At 39.2% G+C, this 25,059-nt stretch overlaps 1 protein-coding gene across 1 annotated transcript; it reads right to left on the bottom strand.

Moving 5' to 3' along the window:
* Nucleotides 1-904: 904 nt before the first annotated feature.
* Nucleotides 905-24,887, bottom strand: wipf1a (WAS/WASL interacting protein family, member 1a). Its single transcript, XM_067443152.1, has 8 exons — nt 24,681-24,887; nt 13,982-14,079; nt 10,737-10,866; nt 7,693-7,824; nt 5,959-6,621; nt 3,243-3,428; nt 1,321-1,425; nt 905-1,110 (listed from the first exon to the last, which is right to left on the bottom strand). Exons 2-8 carry the CDS (start codon nt 14,033-14,035, stop codon nt 1,064-1,066), a joined length of 1,317 nt encoding a protein of 438 aa, XP_067299253.1. The 5' UTR covers nt 14,036-14,079; nt 24,681-24,887; the 3' UTR covers nt 905-1,063.
* Between the last annotated feature and the right edge of the window lie 172 nt (nt 24,888-25,059).

Below are 25,059 nucleotides of genomic sequence, written 5' to 3'. Positions count from 1 at the left end.
AGTTTAGTTTAACATTTGGAATTGTGTTTAATGTTGTGAGAAAATGAGTCAAGCTTTCAAGAAATGTGTCTTAGCAATTGTGGAAAACTGTAACACGACACGAGTGCCCTTTCGGCCAATCAAACGACATCTTTACCAGATCGAGAAGCTCTTCACTTCACAGATATGTGGTTGTGGTTGAAGGGCTGACTTTCAGTGGCTTGATTTGACAGAAGCTAGCGACTCATAGCTTCACTTCCTTGCTCACAGCAGCTTTAATAATTTATATATTAGCCTATTCCTACAGTGATATCTCCAACCTGATCTCACGGCAGTTCGTACGTATACTTTTACTCGTAGGAATTCCATATATACAGGATATCCATTTTCAACTGAGAGGCACAATGTGCCCACTTCAGTTGTGAACTTTGTTGTGTGCTTTAAAAATGTTCTTTTCTCTCTTTCCTCACCCGTTTTGCAACTTCTCTAGATGTGTAATATTAAGGTTTAATGTTGAAATTTGTGCTGCTTTATGATAAATTGCTCACTATTTTCCTCATGTTAGTCAGATAAATGTGTCTGTTGAATAAATAAACGTGAACATAATTTGCAGGACAAGGTATTTCTGTCATTAGTAGAATGTATAGAAGAATGATGCTACAATAAGAAAACGATTTATATATTATTGTTATTAAAGCATCATTGCTACACCATTATGTACATGATCCAGAACATAATATTGTGCAAGATTTGCCATTTTGTGAGTAAGATTTTAGGATATTTGGTCATGTCTCTTAGGTTTTATCATCCTGTTGTTGGAACATTTGGACCTCACAATGTCAGATAAACATGTACACGCACAAAATGTCTTCATTTCAAAATGCAGATGAAATAATTTTAATAAAAAAAACATTTGAGGGTGATGTCAGAAGAATGCACTTTATTTGCCATATCTGGACATACATTTTACAAAGATTTGAAATACCGAAAAAGAAATAAAATGTAAGAAAAAGTTTTTTTTTTGTTCCTGAGTATCATTCAGCAGATGAAAATCCAGCTCATACTATAATAATGCCAAAACATTTCATCTGGGAACTGGTGGCAAGGGTGGCGCTCCTCTGTCCCTCATTACTGAAAAACAAATAGATATAAACTGATTATTCTGACATTAAAACACAATGAAAAATGCAATTAAAATATGCAAACCTTTAGCATGTCTCCTCTAAAAGCAGGAAAATCAGATCCACTGTGGGTGGACATTAGCATCACACTAGATTCACAACAACACACTCTTTTACACAACTCTCATTGCAATTCTGCACAATACCCTGCAGTGCTGACCTTTGCCCCCGGACTTGCTGGGGTAAGACTTAGAGAAGGAGACGTACGGCTCTGGTGGAGGCAATTCAGAAAGAGGATGGAAAGAGAACCTCATCCCCCACTCATCTAGAGGAAAAGAAGACGACATGGCCATTGAGTCAGTCAATAGCAATTATATTAGTACATTTGATTCATTTTCATAACTATATACGTATGCCGCATCTGCTGTCTCTAGACATTAAAGGGAAAGTTCACCCACAATGGAAATTCGGTCATCATTTACGCCATGAACTCGTTGCAAAGAAGTATTTTTTTCTCTAGAACACAGAAGATGATATTTTAAAGAATCATGCTGACAAAACAGCTTCAGTTTCCATTGACTTGCCTTGTATTTTTTGTCCAAACAATGGAAGTCAATGGGAACTGAAAAAGCACATTCTTCAAAATATTATCTTTAAAATTTCACAGAAGACTAAATCTTACGGATCTGGAACGACATGAGGGTGAGTAAATGAGGGCAGGATTTACATTTTGAGTGAACTATCCCTTTAAATTCCAAATGGCCAAAATTTCTGTTCAAATACTTTCTCATATCCAGAAACCTACTTTATTTTCAATTCTGTTTATTGGCGATAATGCAGAAATGTCTCTTTTCAAGTTTAATTTCACTACCCTTTGTATTGTTCACCAATAGACTGGCATTTTCTCAATCAAATATGAAATGTAGGTTCCAGTCTTAAAGGGACAGTTCACCCAAAAAACCTGTCATCACCCTTAAGCCCCTTTCACACTGCGATTCCGGCAAATACACAGATAATGCGACACGGCATTTGTTCCCGGGCCACTAGATTTGGTCCATTCACACTGCCAGCGAAATACCGTAATATGTGCGCTTTCACACACAACCCGTAACGGTCCCGGATCGAGTTGACACGGGACATCCGGATGTGACGTATAATGTACGAGTCGAAAAAGATTGGCGACAAAGAATAAGGAAAAGCAAAACGGAAGTGTTCTCATTGCTTTGTAAACATGGCTGTTGACCAGCAACTAGCGGCATTGTTGTTTATGCTAAATGCTCAAATTACTTCATGTTTTTCGATATTGATCTCTTTCCGGAGTCAATGAGATAACGCGTACGCTGGAAGCAAAGCTTGCTGAGAGTAGGAAACAATGTGAAGCAGCGAGACTTGGAGCACAGAGGCGCCATCGGATGCTAAAAGCAAGCTCTAGGAGTCGCACGATAACTACGTCATCACTACGTCACATCCGTTGCGGCATTAGTTTTGGCTTTTGTTCACACAGCGCTCGTCCCGGATCAAATCCCGCAATGTTACTAGGTCCCCGACCCGGGTTCAATTCGGTAATCAATTCCGGGACGTGGTTGCTTTCACACAGAAGGCGACCCGGCAATGTTCTGGGAATATTGCTCCGACGTGCAGTGTGAAAGGGGCTTTAGGTTGTTGCAAACCTGTTAGACTTTCGTTCATCTTCGAAACACAATTGAAGATATTTTTTATGAAATTTGAGAGATTTCAGTCCCTCTATTGGTGGTGACGCAACTACTACTTTCAAGCCAAAAAAAAGTAGCCAAGGCATCATAAAAGTGTTAATCATAAAAGTAATCAAGTTTTTATGAAAACTGAATTTACCATTTTATTTACAAAATATGAATCTCCAACTCAAAAAAATGAGGTTAAACCACTGGAGACACATGGATTACTTTAATGATCCCTTGACTACTTTTCTTTGGCTTGAAAGTGGTAGTTGCGTAGGCTGTCAATGGAGGGACAGAAATCATTCAGATTTAATCAAAAATATCTTTATTTGTGTCCTGAAGATGAATGGAAGATTGGAAGTTCTGGAATGCCATGAGTGTGAGAAATTAATGACATTAATTAAATGTATTTTGTATCCCTTTAAGAGCGCAGAGATGGTCATACCTGTGGCAGGAGGTGGAGGGTAGCCGTTGCTGGTGTTGGGGGGCGGAGCGGGAGGGAAGCTGGGCACTCTGGGAGGGTCCTGGGGTGGAGGGGGTCTGCCTGACCCACCCGGACGATTAGGAGGAGGGACGGGGGGAGTCATCCCACCTCTGATTCCTCCTCCTGTGGGTGGAGGTGGAAGAGGACCTGGAGGAGAGGTTCAGTCGCGTTATGAGGAATCCACAAAATAATAAAACAATGTGTCGTTTCTAAACCTCATAACTCATGAACACACAGCGTGTATGTAACCATCTCCAAAATTCACATTTCATATGTCTGAAAAATGGGGGAAACTTTTAAAGTATATTATAGGGCAATTCCTTTTACTAACTACTCCTTTGTGGTTAGTAAGAATATATATATATCATTTTTTTTATAATATTCAGCAAGGATGCGTTAAATTGATCAAAAGTGGCAGTAAAGACATGTATGTTACATTTCTATTCTAAATTAATACTGTTTCTTTGAACATATAATTCATTGAAGAATCCTTAAAAAAGAATATCACTGTTTCTAAAAAATATCAACACTGATAATAATCAGATTGTATCTTGAGCAGCAAATCACTGACAACTGGAATAAAAGCTTCTGAAAAATCAGATTTGCTATTACTGGAATAAATTACATTTTATATTAATAAAAACAATTACTGTATTTTTTATTTTAAAATAAAAGCAGCCCTGGTGAGCATATATATGTTTTTTTAACATACATTTTAACAACCCCAAACTTTTGAACAAATATGTATGCTTTATTTTATAAATATAATATTTACCTACATTTTTTAAAGAGAGACGTAGTATTAGTCATACTAGAAGCATGTCAAAAAATGGTTTTGGTTTTCATATGACCTCAAGATCCCTTTCCATCTTGTCAGTCTTTTGGAACAAACAAATATGTAAGATTTACCCTAATGTAAACTATATATATATATACTCACCTTAAGGATTATTAGGAACACCTGTTCAATTTCTCATTAATGCAATTATCTAATTAACCAATCACATGGCAGTTGCTTCAATGCATTTAGGGCTGTGGTCCTGACCAAGACAATCTCCTGAACTCCAAACTGAATGTCAGAATGGGAAAGAAAGGTGATTTAAGCAATTTAGAGCGTGACATGGTTGTTGGTGCCAGACGGGGAAGGCCTGAGTATTTCACAATCTGCTCAGTTACTGGGATTTTCACGCACAACCATTTCTAGGGATTACAAAGAATGGTGTGAAAAGGGAAAACATCCAGTATGCGGCAGTCCTGTGGGCGAAAATGCCTTGTTGATGCTCGAGGTCAGAGGAGAATGGGCCGACTGATTCAAGCTGATAGAAGAGCAACTTTGACTGAAATAACCACTCGTTACAACCGAGGTATGCAGCAAAGCATTTGTGAAGCCACAACACACACAGCCTTGAGGTGGATGGGCTACAACAGCAGAAGACCCCACCGGGTACCACTCATCTCCAATACAAATAGGAAAAAGAGGCTACAATTTGCACAAGCTCACCAAAATTGGACAGTTGAAGACTGAAAAAATGTTGCCTGGTCTGATGAGTCTCGATTTCAGTTGAGGCATTCAGATGGTAGAGTCAGAATTTGGCGTAAACAGAATGAGAACATGGATCCATCATGCCTTGTTACCACTGTGCAGGCTGGTGGTGGTGGTGTAATGGTGTGGGGGATGTTTTCTTGGCACACTTTAGGCCCCTTAGTGCCAATTGGGCATCGTTTAAATGCCACGGCCTACCTGAGCATTGTTTCTGACCATGTCCATCCCTTTATGACCACCATGTACCCATCCTCTGATGGCTAATTCCAGCAGGATAATAATACCATGTCACAAAGCTTGAATCATTTCAAATTGGTTTCTTGAACATGACAATGAGTTCACTGTAGTAAAATGGCCACCACAGTCACCAGATCTCAACCCAATAGAGCATCTTTGGGATGTGGTGGAACAGGAGCTTCGTGCCCTGGATGTGCATCCCACAAATCTCCATCAACTGCAAGATGCTCTCCTATCAATATGGGCCAACATTTCTAAAGAATGCTTTCAGCACCTTGTTGAATCAATGCCACGTAGAATTAAGGCAGTTCTGAAGGCGGTCAAAAGACAGTATTAGTATGGTGCTCCTAATAATTCTTTAGGGGAGTGTATATATATAGATGTCTCAATAGCCTCAAGTGCTAGTTCAATGAGTTGTGACACATCTTGGACATAGACAACAAGCTACAACCATAGATTCCTAAAAGATTTTCTCTGTGCGGCTTCAAATGTATTGATACACGTGGATATGCTCTACAGATACAAATTCCACTCTCACACGTTCAGTTGTTTTGCACTAAAAATACCTTCATAGTCAATCCCTCAGAAAGGGTGACCACAGACGATTGTTCTCTCTTTATTCTCCCTGACTGATTTGTCTTTAGTTTGAGGCAAAAGTCATAGTTAACAGTTAGTTAAAGTGATAAATAGACCGAAAACTAAAGTGTGACCTGAAATCCTAACATCAGAATTTGTATGAAACAATGTGTATTGTGAAATGTGCCATACAAATAAATTTGACTTAATATTGTGAATTTGTGACAGTAAAAAAATAACCTGCAAAACAGGGATGACCTTCTAACTAACCTGATGTCACATGGACTACTCTGATGATGTTTTTATTGACCTTCCACATACCTGACCGCATGGATGGGCTCCTTCCCGAGGGAAGCGGCTTCTCATTGGACGGTGGTGGTGGCAGTGGGCTGGAGCGTCCAGGTGGAGGTGGAGGAGGAAGGCTGTTCCTCGCACTGCCTCTAGGGTTGGGCTCCTCCCTTTGGGATGGTGGGATGGGTGGCGGCCCCGCTCTTCCTGGAGGTAAGGATGGAGGCAGATTACCCATAGGCCTCTGAGAACTCAATGGTTTACCCTCAGATGATGGTGGAGGTGGTGGGAGCGGGCCATCTCGAGAGAATGAGGGTCTGTGTCCTCCGGTGGGGGGGGGAGGGGGAGGGAAGTCATCTGAGGGCCTGCTAGAGATCGTGGGTAATGGCGGCCGGGCACTTGCAGGCATTGGTGGCGGAGGGAAAGAAGACTCCCTCTGGGTGGGAGGAAGGCTTGTACGTCTGCCTGGCTGGCTTGGGGATTGTATAGACGGTGAGGAAGTTGCCGGTCGGCTTCCAGGTAGAGGTGGCGGGCCGCTAGAGGAGCTGTGCTGGGATGAGCGTGCTGAGGGTGGGACAGGGGGTGGGCCGGCCCTCCCAGGAGAAGGCCGTCCGGAGACTGGGACTGGAGGTCTGCTTCCTGCTGGGCTGCCGGGCGCTGGGAATCTCCCAGTGGTGGGAGGCATTGGTGCTCTTACTGTTTTAAAATAAGAGTGAGGACAAAAAAATAAATAAAAAAATATGAAGAAAAGTTAAGTAGGGTACATTTTGATTTTAGTTTTTGTCAATGGAATAAATAATAGTATAGTATATGAAGAAAAGTACAGTATATAATCAACACATTTTATTTAAAGGGTGATTTCACCCCAAAAAAATTAAATTCTGTCATTAATTCCTCACCCTAATGTCGTTGGACACCCGTCAGACCTCCGTTCAGCTTCACACACAGATGAAGATATTAGTGTTGAAATCCGATGGCTCAGAAAGGCCTTCATTGACACCAATGTCATTTCCTCTCTCAAGACCCATAAAGGCACTAAATACGTCGTTACAAAGCCCATCTCACTACAGCGGCTCTATAATCATTTTATGAAGACACGAGAATAGTTTCTGTGCGCCAAAAAGCAACCAAATAACGACTTGTATAGTAATGGGCCGATTCCAAAACAAAGATTTGAACAGTTATGAATCAGTGTATTCAGGATTCGGATCGCCAATGTCTGGTGATTTCAGCAGTTCGACACGTGATCTGAATCTTGAATCGATTCACTGATTCATAACGGTTCGAAACTTTGTTTTGAAATCAGTCCATCGCTATACAAGTCGTTATTTAGTTTTTTTGCACACAAAAACTATTCTCCTGTCTTCATAAAATGATTGTAGAGCCGCTGTAGTGAGGTGGGCTTTGTAACGACGTCTTTAGTGCCTTTATGGGTCTTGACCGAGGAAATGACATTGGTGTCAATGAATCGGATTTCAACACTAATATCTTCATCTGTGTGTGAAGATGAACGGAGGTCTGACGGGTGTCCAACGACATTAGGGTGAGGAATTAATGACAGAATTTTTTTGGGTGAACTAACCCTTTAACTTTGTCATAATGCAAAAAATAATAGGATCAAATTATATATGAGATATTATTAAACTATAACAATTAAATTATAAAAATGTATTTTGTATTTCATTTTTATTTTATTTATTTTACATTTTTACCCCTTCAATATAAGGCTTGAATGCTGTATTAAATAATAATAAATATGATGCTTACCGCCGTTGTTTCCTGCTGATCTCAGTCTTGGCATTCCACCCTGAAACAGCCCGCCCATTCCACCTGGAGCTCCGCCCCCAAAACCTCCACCTCCACCTCCCCCTCCTCCACCTCCTCCACCTCCTTTGGGCTCTTTTTAAATAAAAAAAGATCAATTAATAATTAATGAAATGTTTTTATTTACTTATATAAAAGGTATGAATTTATTCCTCAGAACGACTTTGGCTTAAAGTCACCATGAAATCAAAATTGACAATTTATATATTTTTATGGACCATAGCACTATTTGTTATAAACGATTTATCTGTGTTGAATTATTAGAAAATAATGCATAGCCAAGGTGGTAATGTTCTAGTATGTTTTCTGGTAATTCAACAGACCAGAGTCAATTATTCCACTTAAACTACAGTTACCACACCTCAAAACATTATTCAGATGATGTATTTTAAGACATTTGTCAGGTTTTTTTCTCCATAGAATGCTTTAGTGTGTCAGACTCATTTCTTATCTCACATCTCATCTCACATCATGATTGCTAATTCAAAAACACACTTTAGAGCCACTGATAGCAGACATTAATGCAGTTACAGAGAGAGAAAGAGATTAAGAATCTCTACTGTAAGTTTAACTGCTTCAAGAACAGCATAACCACGCTAGTGAGAAATGGCATGTAGCTTTTAAGTTGCTAAACAATTTAACTGATAAAATCGTTAGTGTTGCGCTGACAACATGTTTCTGTGTGAGTGTTAGTGTTGTAGTCAAGACCACCTAATCCGAGACCGATTCGAGATCATGGCCAATTTGTGTTGAGAGAAGACAAGACCAAGGCGAGACTGAATCAAGACCAAGGCCAGACTAGGACTCCAATAAACATAATTCGAATAAGACACTATATATAGAGCTGTTATACCAATCAAATTAAATCATTAACAACAAAACTAATCTTTGCTCTGGTGGTGGTACAGAAGATGCGATGCATCTGAATTGGTAAATTTCAAATGCATTAATGATGTTGAGAATTATGTTTTAATTTTTTAATTTAATGTTTGTATAAAAGCAATATAATGTTTGCAGTAATGCTCAAATTTGTGAAAACAGCTCTCTTGCTCTTGTGATATTCCTTAATTATATGACATGCTATAATATAAAAATCCAGATCTCATACAAATACTTTTGTGCAACAATATCTTGGATTTTGTGAGCATTTGTAGTCTATTTGGTGTCATTTTTGACACAATACCTAATTTCTGAACCGGCACAATAAATAAATCAAAGTAGACATAAGTTGTTGATTCCATCTGAAGCATTAAGTTTTACATCCAATCACATTAATAATGTTAATAATTATATCAGACAATGCACCGGAAATTTAGTAATATCCCAGCAGTTGTGGTCTTGACTGGTCTTGAAACAAAACTGAATCCTCATCCTGAGTCCGAGACAAGACTGAGTACAAATGTGATCAAGACCGAGACAAGACAGAAACCATCAAAAAATGGTCTTAAGACCTGTCTCAAGTACTACAAAACTAGTGTGTGTGTGTGTCCGTAGAGCTACTCCATGTGTGTGTGTGTGTGTGTGTGTGTGTGTGTGTGTGTGTGTGTGTGTGTGTGTGTGTGTGTGTGTGTGTGTGTGTGTGTGTGTGTGTGTGTGTATGAGCCTGTTTATGTGGTTTATGAGGACACAAATTTGTATAACTACATGGGTATTACACTGGTATTACACTATAAATGTGGTTTATGAGGACATATCAAATGTCCTCATAATTCAAATGGCCTTAAAAGCATACTAAATGATGTTTTTTTGAGAAAGTAAAAATGCAGAATGTTTCCTGTGATGGGTAGGTTTAGGGGCAGGGGCAGTGTAAGGGGATAGAAAATATGGTTTGTACAGTATAAAAACCATTACGCCTATGGAGAGTCCCTGTAAACCACATAGACCAACATGTGTGTGTGTGTGTGTGTGTGTGTGTGTGTGTGTGTGTGTGTGTGTGTGTGTGTGTGTGTGTGTGTGTGTGTGTGTGTGTGTGTGTGTGTGTGTGTGTGTGTGTGTGTGTGTGTGTGTGCATGTGTGTGTGTGTGTGTTTGAGCGGGAGAAAAAGCGTATGTCCGTACATTATAAAACATAATTTTGTGGCAAAACACATGGAAATATTGTGTAGTTTTTATCCTGTTGCTTACTATATTTATTTGCGTGGTCAGTGTCGTTGTGGGTTTTGGTTCTTTTATTGTTGTCGGCTGTAAGGAGCTTTGAAATAACTGAAATCATATGGCGCAGGGATATAGAGCTGTAATGCGGTCAAGACCCGCTGGAACTACTTTAGCCGTGCATTTCCCTGAACATACCTAACATTCGCCAACCAATCAGATTCAAACATTCAACAGCCCTGTATGATTTTTGTATTTTCATTTTATTTGATATGCCCTCTGTAGTGCCGGAGACAGATCAGACACACAATCGTTTGTTATATTGAATAAATAACCCAGAATAACCCTCATCCAAAAGGCCAACACCTTCTCACACCCAACTTAGCGTCACTTTTTGGTACCCTTTGATGTAATTTTCTGACTACTTGTGGCCTAGTCTTTCCAATCCTCCAAGACCTTCTACATTAAACCGTTGTTTTGTTCATAATTGGAGCCCCTAATCATGTCGATCACAACTGCGTGCACCTAGAATCAGCATTTGGATATTATTGCCTATGGCCAAGAGAGTAATATCCTGCTAGTCCATCCATATACGTTCTCACTAAACATTAACTGGACGAGTGTTGTTGGGACGTTTAAGACTCAGTCAGGCATCCCGTCCAACATTTGTTCTTGTTCGAGAAGCTGTTTCACTCAGATAAACCTGTACATCACAATAGGGCAGTAAAGACTATTGCAACTTCTGTTTAAAATTAAGTTTCCAAAAAGAGGTCTTCACAGAAGAACCACTCTGGTTCCCCAAAGAACAGTTTTCCTTAGTTTGTAGAACATTAATCTTTAAAAGTTCATCACGGAACCATAAACTTTTAAGAGTGTAATGCATAAAGTTTAACTCACTGTCCAGAATTGGGCCGCTCCGATCATTGGTGACTGTTTTCTTCAGTCGAGCCCCTTTGCCGATATCTGATAGTAAAGCATTTCTGCCTTGCTGCTCGGATCTGTTCAGATTGGGCTTCTCTGTGTTTGCCTAGTGAAAGTAAATGTAAATTAGAGATGATACATCAACAACACACATGGCCATCAACTCAAAATAGATGATGAGCCTTGAATACCTACAACTTTAAATATTCAGTGTATGCTACATTATTAGACGTTATATAATGCCCTATTACATGTGTGCGTTTGTGATGACATGGTTAAACAGAAATAAGAAAGTACAGTCTTTAATAGATGTCATCAGGCTCAATAATTCAATTTATTTATGGGAAATAATTGGCACGCTCATTTTTTCTTGGCATGAAAATGTGTACAATGTTATTTGTTAGTTATTAGCTGTAATGTTCAATGGTTGAAACAATAAATCCAGAATCTGGATATAATCAGAACTCTCTCCAGTGCCCATTCAAATTGTATAAATTAAACTTACTTTTGGAACTGAAGTCTAATCCCAGGAGGTAGAAGGTAGATGAAGTAGATCCAAATATAAACGTGATTTATTAATGTAAAGTAATCTCAGGCAATGTAATATCAACGGACACAAAGGAAACAATACCGGACAATGAATGGGAACTAAATAGCAACTTAAAGGGATAGTTCACCCAAAAATCACCCTCAAATTGTTCCAAACCTCAATGACAGACTGTTGACGCTTGCCATTGACTTCCATAGTATTACATAGTAAGGTTTGGGACTATTTGAGTGTGATTAATTGAGTATATCATTTACATTTTTGGGTGAACTATCCCTTTAAATGGACAGTGATGATGAATGAAATACAGACAGGTGTGCTCGTTAATGAAAATGGTAAAAAAAATGTATGGCGGGAACAATCGAAACTAAGCAGACTTGTGAGAATAAAAACAAAATGGAATAAAACAGATTGTTCCCGTGACAGAAATACTGTAGGATAGTGCATTGTTTTGTTTTTTTATGAAACATAACAACTGGTACTTGGAGCAAAGCTATAGAGTTCTGCAGATATTATGTATTTTTGTAGACCAAAACCCATAAACAAGTATTTTAGCATTTGCGGTTCCATCGTCCTGAAGTCAGGTTTTTTGTTGTTGTTGTTAAATGCCTGAAATAAGTCAGGTTAATGCTATCTCAGCCTCAGAAGCCACGCTGAACATCTGATAAGGCACACTAAATAGGAAACAGTTTTGAGAGTTTGAAGTCGTCGTCTGATTGGTTAAGGGTTTCCGAGATGTGTCGCGTTCTGCCTTAAATCACACTCTTGCAAACTATTCTAAACTTTCACATACAATTTAGTTAAATAAAGACCGAAAGAGTTGTCAGAAGATGAATGTTGGTAATGTTGAAGACATGCGATTGTTGGTGAAGTTTATTTAAAGGGCTAGTTACAAAATGTATTTTTCTAAAAAAAAATCTATTTTTGTGTGTCCCTTTAAATGCAAATGAGCTGCTGTTCCCTGCTCTCTTTCAAGAAGTGGGAGCTTGTCTTAGCAGATCTGATTACCTCCCACAGACAGGCAATGAAACTTTTTTGCCTTTTATGGTGAAACCGGAGTCGGTTGATGGAGAGACTTAAGAAGAAGTGACGACATGAAGACAGAATGAGACAGGACTGAAATGGATAGTTGATTAAGTCATTGATTAGCTTATTCTGTCATGATAATCTCACCCCCTTTATTTTGTGTTCACGGGGGCGGGGTTTATGTAAATTTCAGGGTTTGTGATGTCACTAACCCGAGAGGAAGCCTGTGAAGTCCCAGCCATTTGTTTTAGTCCTTAAAAAACGATTTCTGTAAAAGAAAATATCTCCCTTTGCTTTTAACTTTGTGCATCGTAACTTTGCAGATGTTGTTTATGCTCAGTTGTTAACAGCAACATCACACACTAACTAAAGCTAAAAAGTGAAATCATAACCACCCCTTTAAACACTGTTAAAAATAAATAATAAAATAAAGGAGATTGGTTTAATCAACAGAAACTAAACATATTATGTTATCTGAACATTTTTGCTCCTGCCATTGTATTTATATTTTAAAAATACTTGTTCATTTGTGAAAATGGACCCTTTTCAAAGACCGTGATGATGTTTCCATAGTTATCAACATCGCAAGTTTAGTAGAATTTGAAATATTTACATTAAAAAATGTAAAATCATTTATAACGCTATACCTTCAGTTATTACACCTTATGAATTAGTTCTGCTGTGAGGGTGTTTCTAATGCCAATCTCTTCTGGCTTCTGTTATCAGTCTCTCTAAAGTCGTGGAAATGCTTCCATGTTTATATTTTCCAATTGGTGCAAATTGAAATACAAAAATTATATTTGCTGTCGTCTCTCGTTCAGTGTTATATAAGTTCACTCAACTATGACGACTTCTGCTTCTGAGAACTCCGGATATGTGAAAAGGGTCCATTATTAATCATGATGAACAAAACGTGTATAAATCATGAACTTTTGTTGGTCGCAGAGATTATTTTCTGCAGTAATTCAAAAGCCAATAGATAAATCCTTTTGGGTTTTTGTTTATGCGAACCTACGTGTTGGTCTACAAAAATACGCCATCACTGCAGTGCTCTATAACCACATATTCAAGATGGGAGGAAACAGTTTCTTGTGAAGCCCACATCTGTTGACCACTGATCTCGAAATGCCTGGTACTTTGAAATACAGTATCTTCAGCAGTAACTTTGATTCAAAAACCTTTTTATATTAAGACCATATCCAGAAAAATGACCCATGTTCACTGCATATCTTCAATCTGATTTCAATATCTGATCACTTGAACATTTGGTTTATGCGAGATACTGTTCTATTTCATCCAAACAATTAACATAATCATCATGAAAATACTTAAATTTTAGTACAGTATACATATTTGATATTATATCCCTGCTTTCACAGACGAGGCTTAATCTAGTCCCAGACTTAAATGCATGTTTGAGCTGTTTTGACTGAAAGCAATACATCTTAAAACATGTCAGTGCCATTGTTTTTATCTCCAGATGCACACCAGTAATGATTTTTTTATAAGGCACATTTATAAAAGCTATTTGAATGTCCTAATTGGACTAAGGCTAATCTTAATCTAAGCCCGGTCTGTGAAACCATGCCTATAAGTACTAGGGAAAGTTATTTATCAAAATATGCAGATCTGAAAAATGTTGTCATACCAATGCAAAGGTTGGAGGGGGAGCAGGAGGAGGCGGTGGTGGAGGTCCAGGCATAGTTTCTCTTCTGTCGTGTTTCGTTTCACTTTTAACCTAAAAGACTGCGAGAAAAGCAAAAACACACACAAAAAAACATTAGTTAAAGCTGATCAACAACAGCCGAGCTGAGAAGTGCGTTGAGGAAGTGTCACACTTCTGAAGACACACATACCTCATCGACAATTGCTTCCTTTCCGACTTCCGTGAAGTTGCAAAGTGATTTCAGATAATACGCACATATTTACATACAAACACACACACACACACACACACACACACACACACACACACACACACACACACACACACACACACACACACACACACACACACACACACACACACACACACCAAAAAATGTATCCTTTTGTAGTTTAAATACCCTTGTGAAAAAGAATAGTTTAAATCCTAAAAGTCTATCTTTTTAAAAGCTGTAATTACAGATATGTTTCTTAACACAGATTTAATGTCTCTAAGTTTTAGTTTTAAATCATTATGTTTTAACAATGCTTTATAGTACACTTATTGTGATGTGTTAAATGTGTTAGCATACTAAAGCACATAAAGTACTTGATCAATAATTGCAAATATCACAAATAAATTTAAATACATGAAATTGCATTAAACAAAATTTTAGTTCACCGTAAATAATAATAATAATAATAATAATAATAATAATAATAATAATAATAATAATAATACATGTATTTTGTATAGTGCCTTTAAAAGTATATAGTGCCTAAAAAGCACTTTACAACACAAGCAAGCACAACAATACAAACTTATATTAATACAAAATAATAAAACAAAAAAACAAAACACAAAACAAAACAACAAAAAAACTGAAAAAAACTAAACAGTAAGACGCCTGTTAAAACTCAGTAATGAATCGTCTTCCCTGCTGTCAGGCGGGAGAGAATGCCACAATTTGGGGGCATAAGATAAGAAATGCTTATCATTCCCCATCGAAGACGAGGTTAAGGAACAACTAAGAGCCCTCTTTGAGAAGAACGCAGGTTGGGACTGCAGGCGTGTACGGTGTTAAAAGCAGTGTTGTAGTCGAGTCCAGCTCATTCGAGTCCGAGTCGAGTCCTAGTTCAGAGAGGGTCGAGTCCGAGTCAAGACCGAGTTCAAAAAGGGTCGAGTCCGAGTCGAGACCGAGACAAGAGAGAGCCGGTGCAATCATAGATGTATTTACATAGTTATCATTCGATCCGCGCAGGCACTAATAAGGAATATTTTACGCCAGGATTTTGATCTTCTTCGACAGAAACAAGCCAAAAACCAAAAGGCACGAGCCAAAGGGTTTAATATGGATTCGTATGTCTGTGTGTTTGAGAAGTATGGCGGAGGAAGAGAGGGCAGGTGACCTCAGACCTTTTTGGTAAGGCTTGGATTTCTCTGTCACACTTTTGTCCAACTTCTTAAACAGTAAATATGTTAAAAATAACAGTTGAGACAAATAATGTAGCAGCAATGTGACTTTCTGAAAACGCGATCACTGCAGGATGCCAGGTGGACACAGTAAAATAGAAGCGCCAGCACGAGCGCGGGCGTAAAAAGTCACATGTAGATTTCTACAAAGAATGAACTACTAAGCATTAGCTGTCAAAATGCTGAGAATTTATGCATATAGGTACAGAAATGATTAGTTCTTAATCTTTGTGCTTTCGCTCCACGTCGGTGAAAACTGAACGTTGTTCCCTTTGCTTCAGTAATTGATGTACCACAGAATTTACACATCGCAGAAAGTTTTTGTTTTTTTAGAGTCTTACTACTTACTCTTATATGCAAACCGAATAACAGATGATGTAGCAGACATTTCCACAGATAGTTAAGACCTGTTGGTGGTCTCCTCTTCCTGCACGCTCGCTGATGTTTGTGCTGTGCGCACGGGAACACCCATCAGAGAAAATACAGATTTTCACTGTCACACTAGAGACTGCTTATGTTCTGTTCTTCAAGTTCTCTAATAAATTTTCTCTCGCGATCATCACAGCAATTGAGTCCTCCTATTTCTCTGAGTCCCTGACAGAATCAACTAACCAAGAATGGACTCAGTGGATGATCTTGAACTGTGTCGTGCCATTGCCCAACAGTGAATTCTTTTAGGACGACAGCAGGAGGAGATAGCAGCGTCTCGATAGGCTATGACAGATATGTCACATCAGCTAGCCGAGTTCACTCATTGACTCGAACAGCTTAAGACCAATCCTCCCATGGTTCCCACGGCATCAGATCCACCTGACGTTGAAGTGGTCACTCCCCGCCATTCTGAATCTCGCCTTAACCCACCTGCCTCCTACTCTGTTGAGCCCAATTCATGTCGCTCATTTCTGTCGCAGTGCTCATTAACTTTTTCACTCCAGCCGTCATGTTTTCGGATGGAGGAATACAGGGAGGCTTTCGTCATCATGCACCTCGCCGGGCTTGCGAGAGAGTGGGGAACAGCCATGTGGGACAATGAGAACAGTTGCTGCAGATCTTATGAGGAATTCCCCCAGGAACTTCGCAAGGTTTTTGATCGTTCAGCATTGGGTACGGAGGCGGCACGTGCTTTGTCACTGTTACAACAGGGATCTCGATCTGTGTTTGGGTATTCTATTGAGTTCCGCACCCTCGTGGCATCCTGTGGATGGAATCCCAGGGCACATTGGGACCACTTTCTACATGGACTAGCGGAATACATCAAGGATGAGATTTAGTCCTTAGAGCTACCACCTTCTCTCGGCGGATTGGTTGATCTCACCATCCGGGTCGACAACCGAATTTCCCTCCGTGCCTAGCATCGGAGGGTGGGAGTTACTCACAAGGTTTTCAGCAACACACCAGTCCCTAGAGGCACTACTTCACAGCCTTTGGGAGGAGGAGCCTATGCAGATCAGGAGAGCTTAGCTGACTGCCTCGGAACGCCGCCATCGTCTCACCAATAACTTATGCCTCTACTGCGGGGAGGCGGGTCACGTGGCTGCTGATTTTCCCGTAAAGAAGCGACGCTCACTGTTCAGGGAACGAAGCATGGTGAGTGTTCCTAACACACTGCTGTCATCTGGTAGGCGCTCCATTCTCCCAGCTTTTCTGCAGTTGGATGGGGTTAACCATCCAGTATCTACTTTGATTGATTCTGGAGCTGAGGGTGATTTTATGGACATTGAACTGGCGGAGCGCTTGGGTATTACCTGTTCTCTTCTGGCTGAACCTATTTTAGACAGAACCTTGTGTGGTACACCTCTTACCAGGATTACCCATTCTACTAATCTCATCTACCTCACCCTTGCAGGCAATCATGCAGAGGAGATTCGATTCCTCCTGATACACTCTCCTTCCGCTCCAGTGGTGTTAGGGCACACCTGGTTGGTTGAACATAACCCGCACATTGACTGGTCTCTCAATTCAGAGTTGGCGTGGAGCCCATTTTGTTTGTCTCAGTGTTTGGTGTCTGCTTCTTCCCCTTTAATGTCGGTTTCTGCGTTACAGGAGGAACCGGTGAGCCTGGTGGATGTACAAGAGGCTAACCATGATATGAGAACGGTGTTCAGTAAGTCCCGAGCTTCATCTCTTCCTCCGCACCGCCCATACGATTGTGTGAATTATTACTCTCCACCTAAGGGGCGCCTTTATTCGCTCTCCGGTCCTGAGAGGGAGGCCATGGAGAGATATATCAGCGATTCTCAATTAGCCGGTATAATACGTCCTTCTTCCTCTCCGGCTTCTACTTCGTGGGGAAGAAGGATGGTTCTTTACGTACCTGCATAGATTATCGGGGGTTTAATGACATCACGGTAAAGAATAGCCACCCTTTGCCGTTGATGTCTTCAGCATTCTAACTATTGCAGGGAGCATCCATCTTTACGAAGCTGGACATATAAGCAATGCTTACCACTTGGTTCGGATTAGGCAGGGGGCCGAGTGGAAGACCGCTTTTAATACCCCGACAGGTCACTTTGAATATTTGGTTATGCCCTTTGGACTCTCAAACTCCCCAGCTGTCTTCCAGGCATTCTTCAATGATGTGCTTAGAGACATGGTCAACCGGTTTGTATTTGTTTATCTCGAAGACATCCTGATCTTCTCCAAGAACGAGTGCGACCATATTCAGCACGTCAGGCGACTGTTACAGCGACTTCTTGAGAATTGTTTATTCGCTAAGGTGGAGAAGTGCGAGTTTCACGCACGGTCGGTTACGTTCCTGGGTTTCGTTCTGTCACCTGAAGACATCCGAATGGATCCTAGGAAGGTAAAGGCGGTTGCTGATTGGCCCACCACAGAGAATCGTAAGGCGGTCCAACGATTTCTGGTGTTCGCCAATTTTTACCGACAATTTATTCTGAACTTTAGCCAGGTCGCCCTACCACTGACGAATCTCACCTCCACACTAATTTGTTTCTGTTGGTCAATGCAGGCTCCAGAGGCGTTTGAAAATCTAAAGAGCCGCTTTGTTTCGGCCCCAATTCTCACTAACCCCGACCCGTCTCGTCAATTCATTGTGGAGGTGGATGCGCCAGAGGTAGGAGTGATTTTGTCTCAGAGGTCACCTTCTGATGACAGAATACTCCCATGCGCATTCTTTTCTCACCCCTTCAGAACGGAATTACGACATAGAGAATAGAGAGTTACTGGCTGTTAAATTGGCGTTGGAGGAGTGGTGTCACTGGTTAGAGGGCGCGGGGGTTCCATTCTTAGTTTGGACCGACCACAAGAACTTAGAATATATTCGTTCCGCTAGGAGGTTAAATTCTCGGCAGGCTCGCTGGACAGAATTTTTCGGCCGGTTTAGGTTTGAGATCTCCTATCGACCCGGTAGTAAGAACAGTAAGCCCGATGCACTCTCACAGATTTTTGAGGCTGAGGCTAGTCCCACTTCCCCAGTGACCATCATGGCCCCCAGCCAGATGATTGCGGCAGTTACTTGGGGGGTGGAGTCCAGGGTCCATGAGGCGTTGCGCGACGTCATAATTCCCGTGGGGTGCCCAGAGGGCCTGCTGTCCATGCCGGAGTCGGTCCTTTTAAAGAACTTTAAAATCAACACTACATTTTACTGGTAGCCAATGTAATGATGCCAAAACAGGGGTTATATGATCAACAGCCCTAGCCCCAGATAAAATTCTAGCTACCGAGCTTTGCCAATATTAAAGTTTGTTGATACAAGATTTGGAAACTGCAAAAAGAAAGACATTACAAAAGTCTATTTCTGAAAAAAACTAAAAACCTTTCAGCAACAGAAAAAGAAAGCATAGGACATAGACGTGCAATTTTTCTGAGATGAAAGAACAAGGGCTTCACGGTGTTCTGCACAAAAGGCTCAAACGACAGAGTGGAATCAAAAATAACTCAATATTTCACTTTACTTTGTGACTCCAAGGCAACACAATCAACAGATTTAGCTAAAGAACTAGCAGTGCATAGTTGATGGGGAGAGCCAAGAAGCAAGACTTCCATTTTTAGAATAATTCAGACATAGGATGTTCTTAGACATCCAAATCTTAATCTCTGAAATACAGTTCGTCAGATGAGATATGTCCACGTCTTGACCCAGGTTTGAGTGGATGTAAATCTGGGTATCGTCAGCATAAAAATGATAGTGAAGGTCAAGAGATCTTAGTAACTGACAGAGTGGAAAAATAAACATACTAAACAGCAAAGGACCAAGAATTGAGCCCTGGTGGACACCAGTAACAACATCCGAAAATCTGAGGCCACCCATAAAAACAAACTGTCTGCGATCAGAAAAATAGGACCTGAAACAATCAAGAGCAGTCTCAGTAAATGCTAAGTGCTTAAAGACAATAGAAGTAAATATGAAATAAAAAATGTGCTTAACTTAAGTAAGTCAAAACAAAAACCAGAACCACTCTGCATTTAATATACATTTAAAGGGTAACACTTTCCAATAAGGTTTCATTATAGTCCATTGTTTGTTTGTTATTTTACAGTGCATTACCTAATGTTAACAAATTCCACTTTTGATTTTATTAATGCATAAGTAAATTTTGAAATAAACATTAAAAATATTAATAAATGATGCAGAAGGGCAGTACCAGTTCATTATTAGTTCATGTTAACTAATGAAACCTTAATGGAAAATGTTACCATTATATTAAATGCAGTTTTGACGCACTCATAATTACTTATATTCTCTTTTACAAGCATTTACGGTGAACTAAAAGAGTGTTTAAGTGTTGCCATTTAAACTATTATACAGTTTTATTTAATTGCGATTACTTGCAACTAAGGGTCATTCAGTTTGCACTAACTGTAAGTATATTCTTTGAAAGTATATTATTTCCATAATAAGTTCTCTTTTTCCACAAGGGAAACCACTTGAAAGTAACAACACAGCAGGTGTTCACATCTTAGGGTCACCCATGTGAAAACTAAATATAAAAAGAGATGTTATGCTACAAAGATCTGGCCCATGATTATCTTTAGCTTAAGTTTTACGCGGTGTGCATGTTCATGTCTTTTGACTGATGTTGTACAGCTGTGACCTGATTACTCGTGTGCACCACTCTGGATATTTTGCACAGGCAGTAAAATCATGACATGCCGTGTTGCTCCTGTCTCTTAAACTCAGAGAAAAAACTCCAGACGAAAGCTGGCACAGTCCCACTCATTTCCTTACAACAGCAGAAGGGCTACTGAGAAAAACACAAGAGCCACACAAGAAACCAAAACCCAACCTATACCAGCACCCACCCATAACCAGCCTCTCAATCGACTTCTAACGCTCTCACACCCATCAGGCAACTCATCAGTGTAGCAACAGCACACAGCAAATCCTGGGCGAGGGTGACCAATAGATTTGTATGAGCAAGCACCACTCACATTTCAATCTTCAGGAACACAACAACCTGCCTTCTTAATCTCTGTGTGATTTGTTATCCAGAGGCAAATATTTGACCTGCGTCAAACTGTTATACTCGCTCTTATCTGCTTCTCAAGTGAACCCACTGTGAAATAAACAGTGAAGTGTTGGTGTGAAGACACCAGCAGAAATAAACAGAGAGCAGCTCACCATTAAACACGCTCAAGTATTTTTAAGAAGAAAAAAAAAATGCAACTTTTACAGTAACAGATTTGAGCTTACAGTACATCTGACCTCTGTTGCTCTTTACAGTATCAGTCTCTTCAGTGGCAAAATAAAATAAAAAAAATCATAAATTAAAGGGTTAGTTCACCCAAAAATGACATTTATGTCATTAATGACTCTCTCTAATATCGTTTCACACCCGTAAGACCTCCGTTCATCTTCACACACAGTTTAAGATATTTTTTTAGTCCGAGAGCGTATGGAAGTGTATGCACACTATACTGTCCATGTCCAGAAAGGGAATAAAAACATCATCACAGTAGTCCATATGAGACATCAGTGGGTTAATCAGAATCTCTTGAAGCATCGAAAATACATTTGGGTCCAACATAACGAAAAAACTATGACTTTATTCAGCATTGTCTTCTCTTCTGGGTTTGTTTTCAATCCTCAAATAAAGATTTGAACGGTTATGAATCAGCTAATTGATTCATGATTTGGATCGCGTGTCAAACTGCTGAAATCACGACATTGGCGATGATCACATGATCAATACGCTGATTCATAACCGTTCTAATCTTTATTTGAGGATTGAAAACAAACCCAGAAGAGAAGACAATGCTGAATAAAGTCGTAGTTTTTGTCATTTTTGGACCCAAATGTATTTTCGATGCTTCAAGAGATTCTGATTAACCCACTGATGTCTCATATGGACTACTGTGATGATGTTTTTATTCCCTTTCTGGACATGGACAGTATAGTGTGCATACACTTCCATACGCTCTCGGATTAAAAATAAAATATCTTAAACTGTGTGTGAAGATGAACGGAGGTCTTACAGGTGTGGAACGACATTAGGGTGAGGAGTTAATGACATTCATTTCAATTGAATTGAATTTAAGTCAAGTCACCTTTATTTATATAGCGCTATTACAACATGTCCTCCTACCAATACGCCTATATAGGTCGTTTGACAGTTCCTTGAAATACGACCCATAGGACCGTTTAATAAAGTTGTGCTCCTATTGACAGCAGGACACTTTCATTTTAAAGCATTTTTTCCCCTTTATCTGCTTAATATTTCAGATTTTGCATAGCTCAGTTGGCACTACAACAACAACACCATCCCAGAACGAACAGAGCATTTATTCTTCCTTTGCTCAGTTAGTAGGAAGTTCTTGGAAGATATACACAACTGGTTAAATTATAAAATTAGCGAACTTGAGCAATTTACAATAGAAGATATTCTTATTTATAATTCTAAACTAACGAGGGATCTTTCACTTCTGATTAACCTTATCATCATTATGGGTAAATACCACATTCACATAAGTAAATGGAAAAAACAATTGCCAAATGTGAACTGTTTTAAAAATGAATTTCGCAGGTTATTATCCTCCATGAACCTTGTCAACAATTCTAAACAAACTGTAGAAGATATTTGTTATGCTGCTGAAATGTTTTTGATCCTGTAACTCATTATTTATTTTGAGAACAATGCCTTTTTTCCTTTTCTTTCCCGTCCTCATTGTCAACTTGCACTTTGTTGTTGCCTTATCTGTTTTATTTTTATTTTATTTTTTTGTTGTGTTTCTTATGCTGTTGTCTCCACAATAGTTTGTAATAAAATAAAAATAAAAAAATAAAATAATAAAGCACATGGATAAAGCAGAGGCATAAAGGTCAATGAAAAAGAAAAAAAAGAAAAAGAAAAAAACACAGAGTGGTCATGCGATCGTGAGTTCGACCCCAGGGAACACATGTGCTCTTAAAGTGTGTATGACTATATATCAGTGGGTAGGTTTAGGGATGAGGTGGGTGTAGTTGTAAATAAAAAAAAATATTTTTGCTAAATGGACATATGACAAATGGTGGTAATAAGTCCAGACATTGAATTAAAATGAACATGCATTTTGATTGGTAATGACAGTCATACGTCATTTCATGATGTCAGACGTAACTCGACACTTTTTTCATTATTTTTACGCCAGCTAGAGCCCGCATGACTTTAAAACGTAAATATAGGTCGTAATAAGGTGTATAATGCAACAGAACTTGATTCGGCTGTACAGCTGCACCGGAGAAAACAGTGATGTTATCCGGCTCATTTCAATTATCATATAGTGTCAATGTGGGCAGATCTGTAATATAGTTGAATATTTAGTGTCCCCAACTGAGCAAGCCAAAAGCCAAAGGCAAACGAGTGGCAAGGAACCAAAACTCCTTCAGGTGACAGAATGGAGAAGAAGAAAAAACTTGTGAGAAACCAGGCTCAGTCCTCTGACCAATGAACAAACCGTGCATGGAAACACCCAGATGTTGTAAATACATTTTCTGAAATATCTTCATCTTTGAATCCTTTCTGTCTACCATTCAAAAATGTGGGTTCTGTAAGAAAACTTGTTTTTAAATGTTTACAGTATTTGTAATTACAGTGACTTACCTAAGAAGTATGAGGTAACTACATGGGGTAAGGTTAGGTTTGAGTGTAGGTTCAGGATTAGTAGTTATTACCCAGTTATTGTAATAACTATAATTAGTACACAGTATGGACATGGGGAACAGGACTTTAGAATAAAGTGCTATCAAAAAGTCTCTTATGTTCATCAAGACTGCATTTTATATCAAAAATATAGCAAAAACACTAATATTGTGAAATATTATTACAATTTAAAATAACTTTTCTATTTGAATACATTTTAAAGTGAGTTTTCAGCATCATTACTCCAGTCTTCAGCGTCACACGATCCTTCACAAATCATAAAAATGTACTGCCTTCAATTTTTAAGTACAACCAACTTGTATGTTTAAGTAGTTTCAACTTAAATTACATTAAACTAACTTAACTAAGTAAAATGAGCTGAATCTTGTATAACTTACAAAAAAGTTGAAGATTGCTTAGCTTATTTTGATGAGTTAAAGCAATGTAAAATTTGTCTTAAATTATTGATCATATCATTTTTACAGTTAATATGCTGCTCAAGAAACATTAATGATTATTATTTATCATTCTTATGTTGTGCCGCTTCGTATTTTTGTGAAACCGCAATGCTTCTTTTCCAGGATGTTTTAATGAAATGAAAATGTTCAAAAGAAAGTCATGAATTTAAATTATAAATCTTTTGTAACATTCAGAATGTCTCGACTGTCACTTTGGATCAATTTAATGCATTCTAGCTGAATAAAAGTACCAATTTCTTAAATGAATACATTTTTTCATTAATCTTGCTGACCCCCAAACTGTGAGATATTGCTGTGTACGGACAAGTGCGCTACAATATAGCTATTTTTGCTTAATTTGTTGAGACTTTTGCATTCAAATGAATATGTTTCCTGCTGCCAGCTGTCCAAAAAGAGCAGTAATAACATCACATCATGATTTGCATTGAAAATTCAGTTTTTATGAGATAAAACAGCATGTAAACAGTTTACTGCGGTGTTGTTCAGAAGCTAACCCCAGAGAGCGAGTTACATTTCCTCTGTTGAGTTTCCTCTGTGGTTGAGCTCAGCAAGAGAAGCACAAGCTTAAAAAGAAAGACACTAACAAGAGATGCTCACTGGCCTTTCCCAGGACACTTCATCGCTCCCTCACAGGCTTCACTCCAGCATTTCCACACTTAAAGGATCACTCACCTGTGTCTGAACATTTGGAGCCACCAGATCCAAGGTTTTGTTGAATGTTGTGCTGCACTTCCTATCTGTGAGTGCACAGGCCAATCAGAGTTTGCAGAGGTGCCGCGGAGAGCGTTTCACGCAGCAGGACGAGCTGATGAACGCAGCATGCAAACGAATGTGACCACATGCATTTCCTCACACAGCCTCTGTGTCAGAGTGAGATTAGCCAGCCGAGGGCTGTTATGAGCTCCAGTGACTGAGAACATTAACAGAAACAGGAACTAAGTGACTAATTTGGAGAAAATAGATCTGACTGCGCTTGTGCTTCTGATCGGCCCTCATCGACACTTAAGTGCAAATCTATATTTATGGATTTAGTAAACCATGGAGTCAGCAT

Source organism: Pseudorasbora parva, chromosome 5 (genome assembly GCF_024679245.1).
Source record: "Pseudorasbora parva isolate DD20220531a chromosome 5, ASM2467924v1, whole genome shotgun sequence".
Lineage (NCBI taxonomy): Eukaryota > Metazoa > Chordata > Actinopteri > Cypriniformes > Gobionidae > Pseudorasbora > Pseudorasbora parva.
Note: the sequence above shows the minus strand (reverse complement) of the source record. Positions and strands in the feature narration are given on the sequence as shown.

Bases quoted from the DNA above. Each gene is read 5' to 3' on its own strand.
- wipf1a (XM_067443152.1), bottom strand. From the start codon at position 14,035: ATGCCTGGACCTCCACCACCGCCTCCTCCTGCTCCCCCTCCAACCTTT. The intron at 10,867-13,981 runs GTATGACAACAT...TACTTTCACTAG, and splicing joins CCCCTCCAACCTTTGCATTG to GCAAACACAGAGAAGCCCAA. The intron at 6,622-7,692 runs GTAAGCATCATA...ATTTTAAAACAG, and splicing joins ATCAGCAGGAAACAACGGCG to TAAGAGCACCAATGCCTCCC.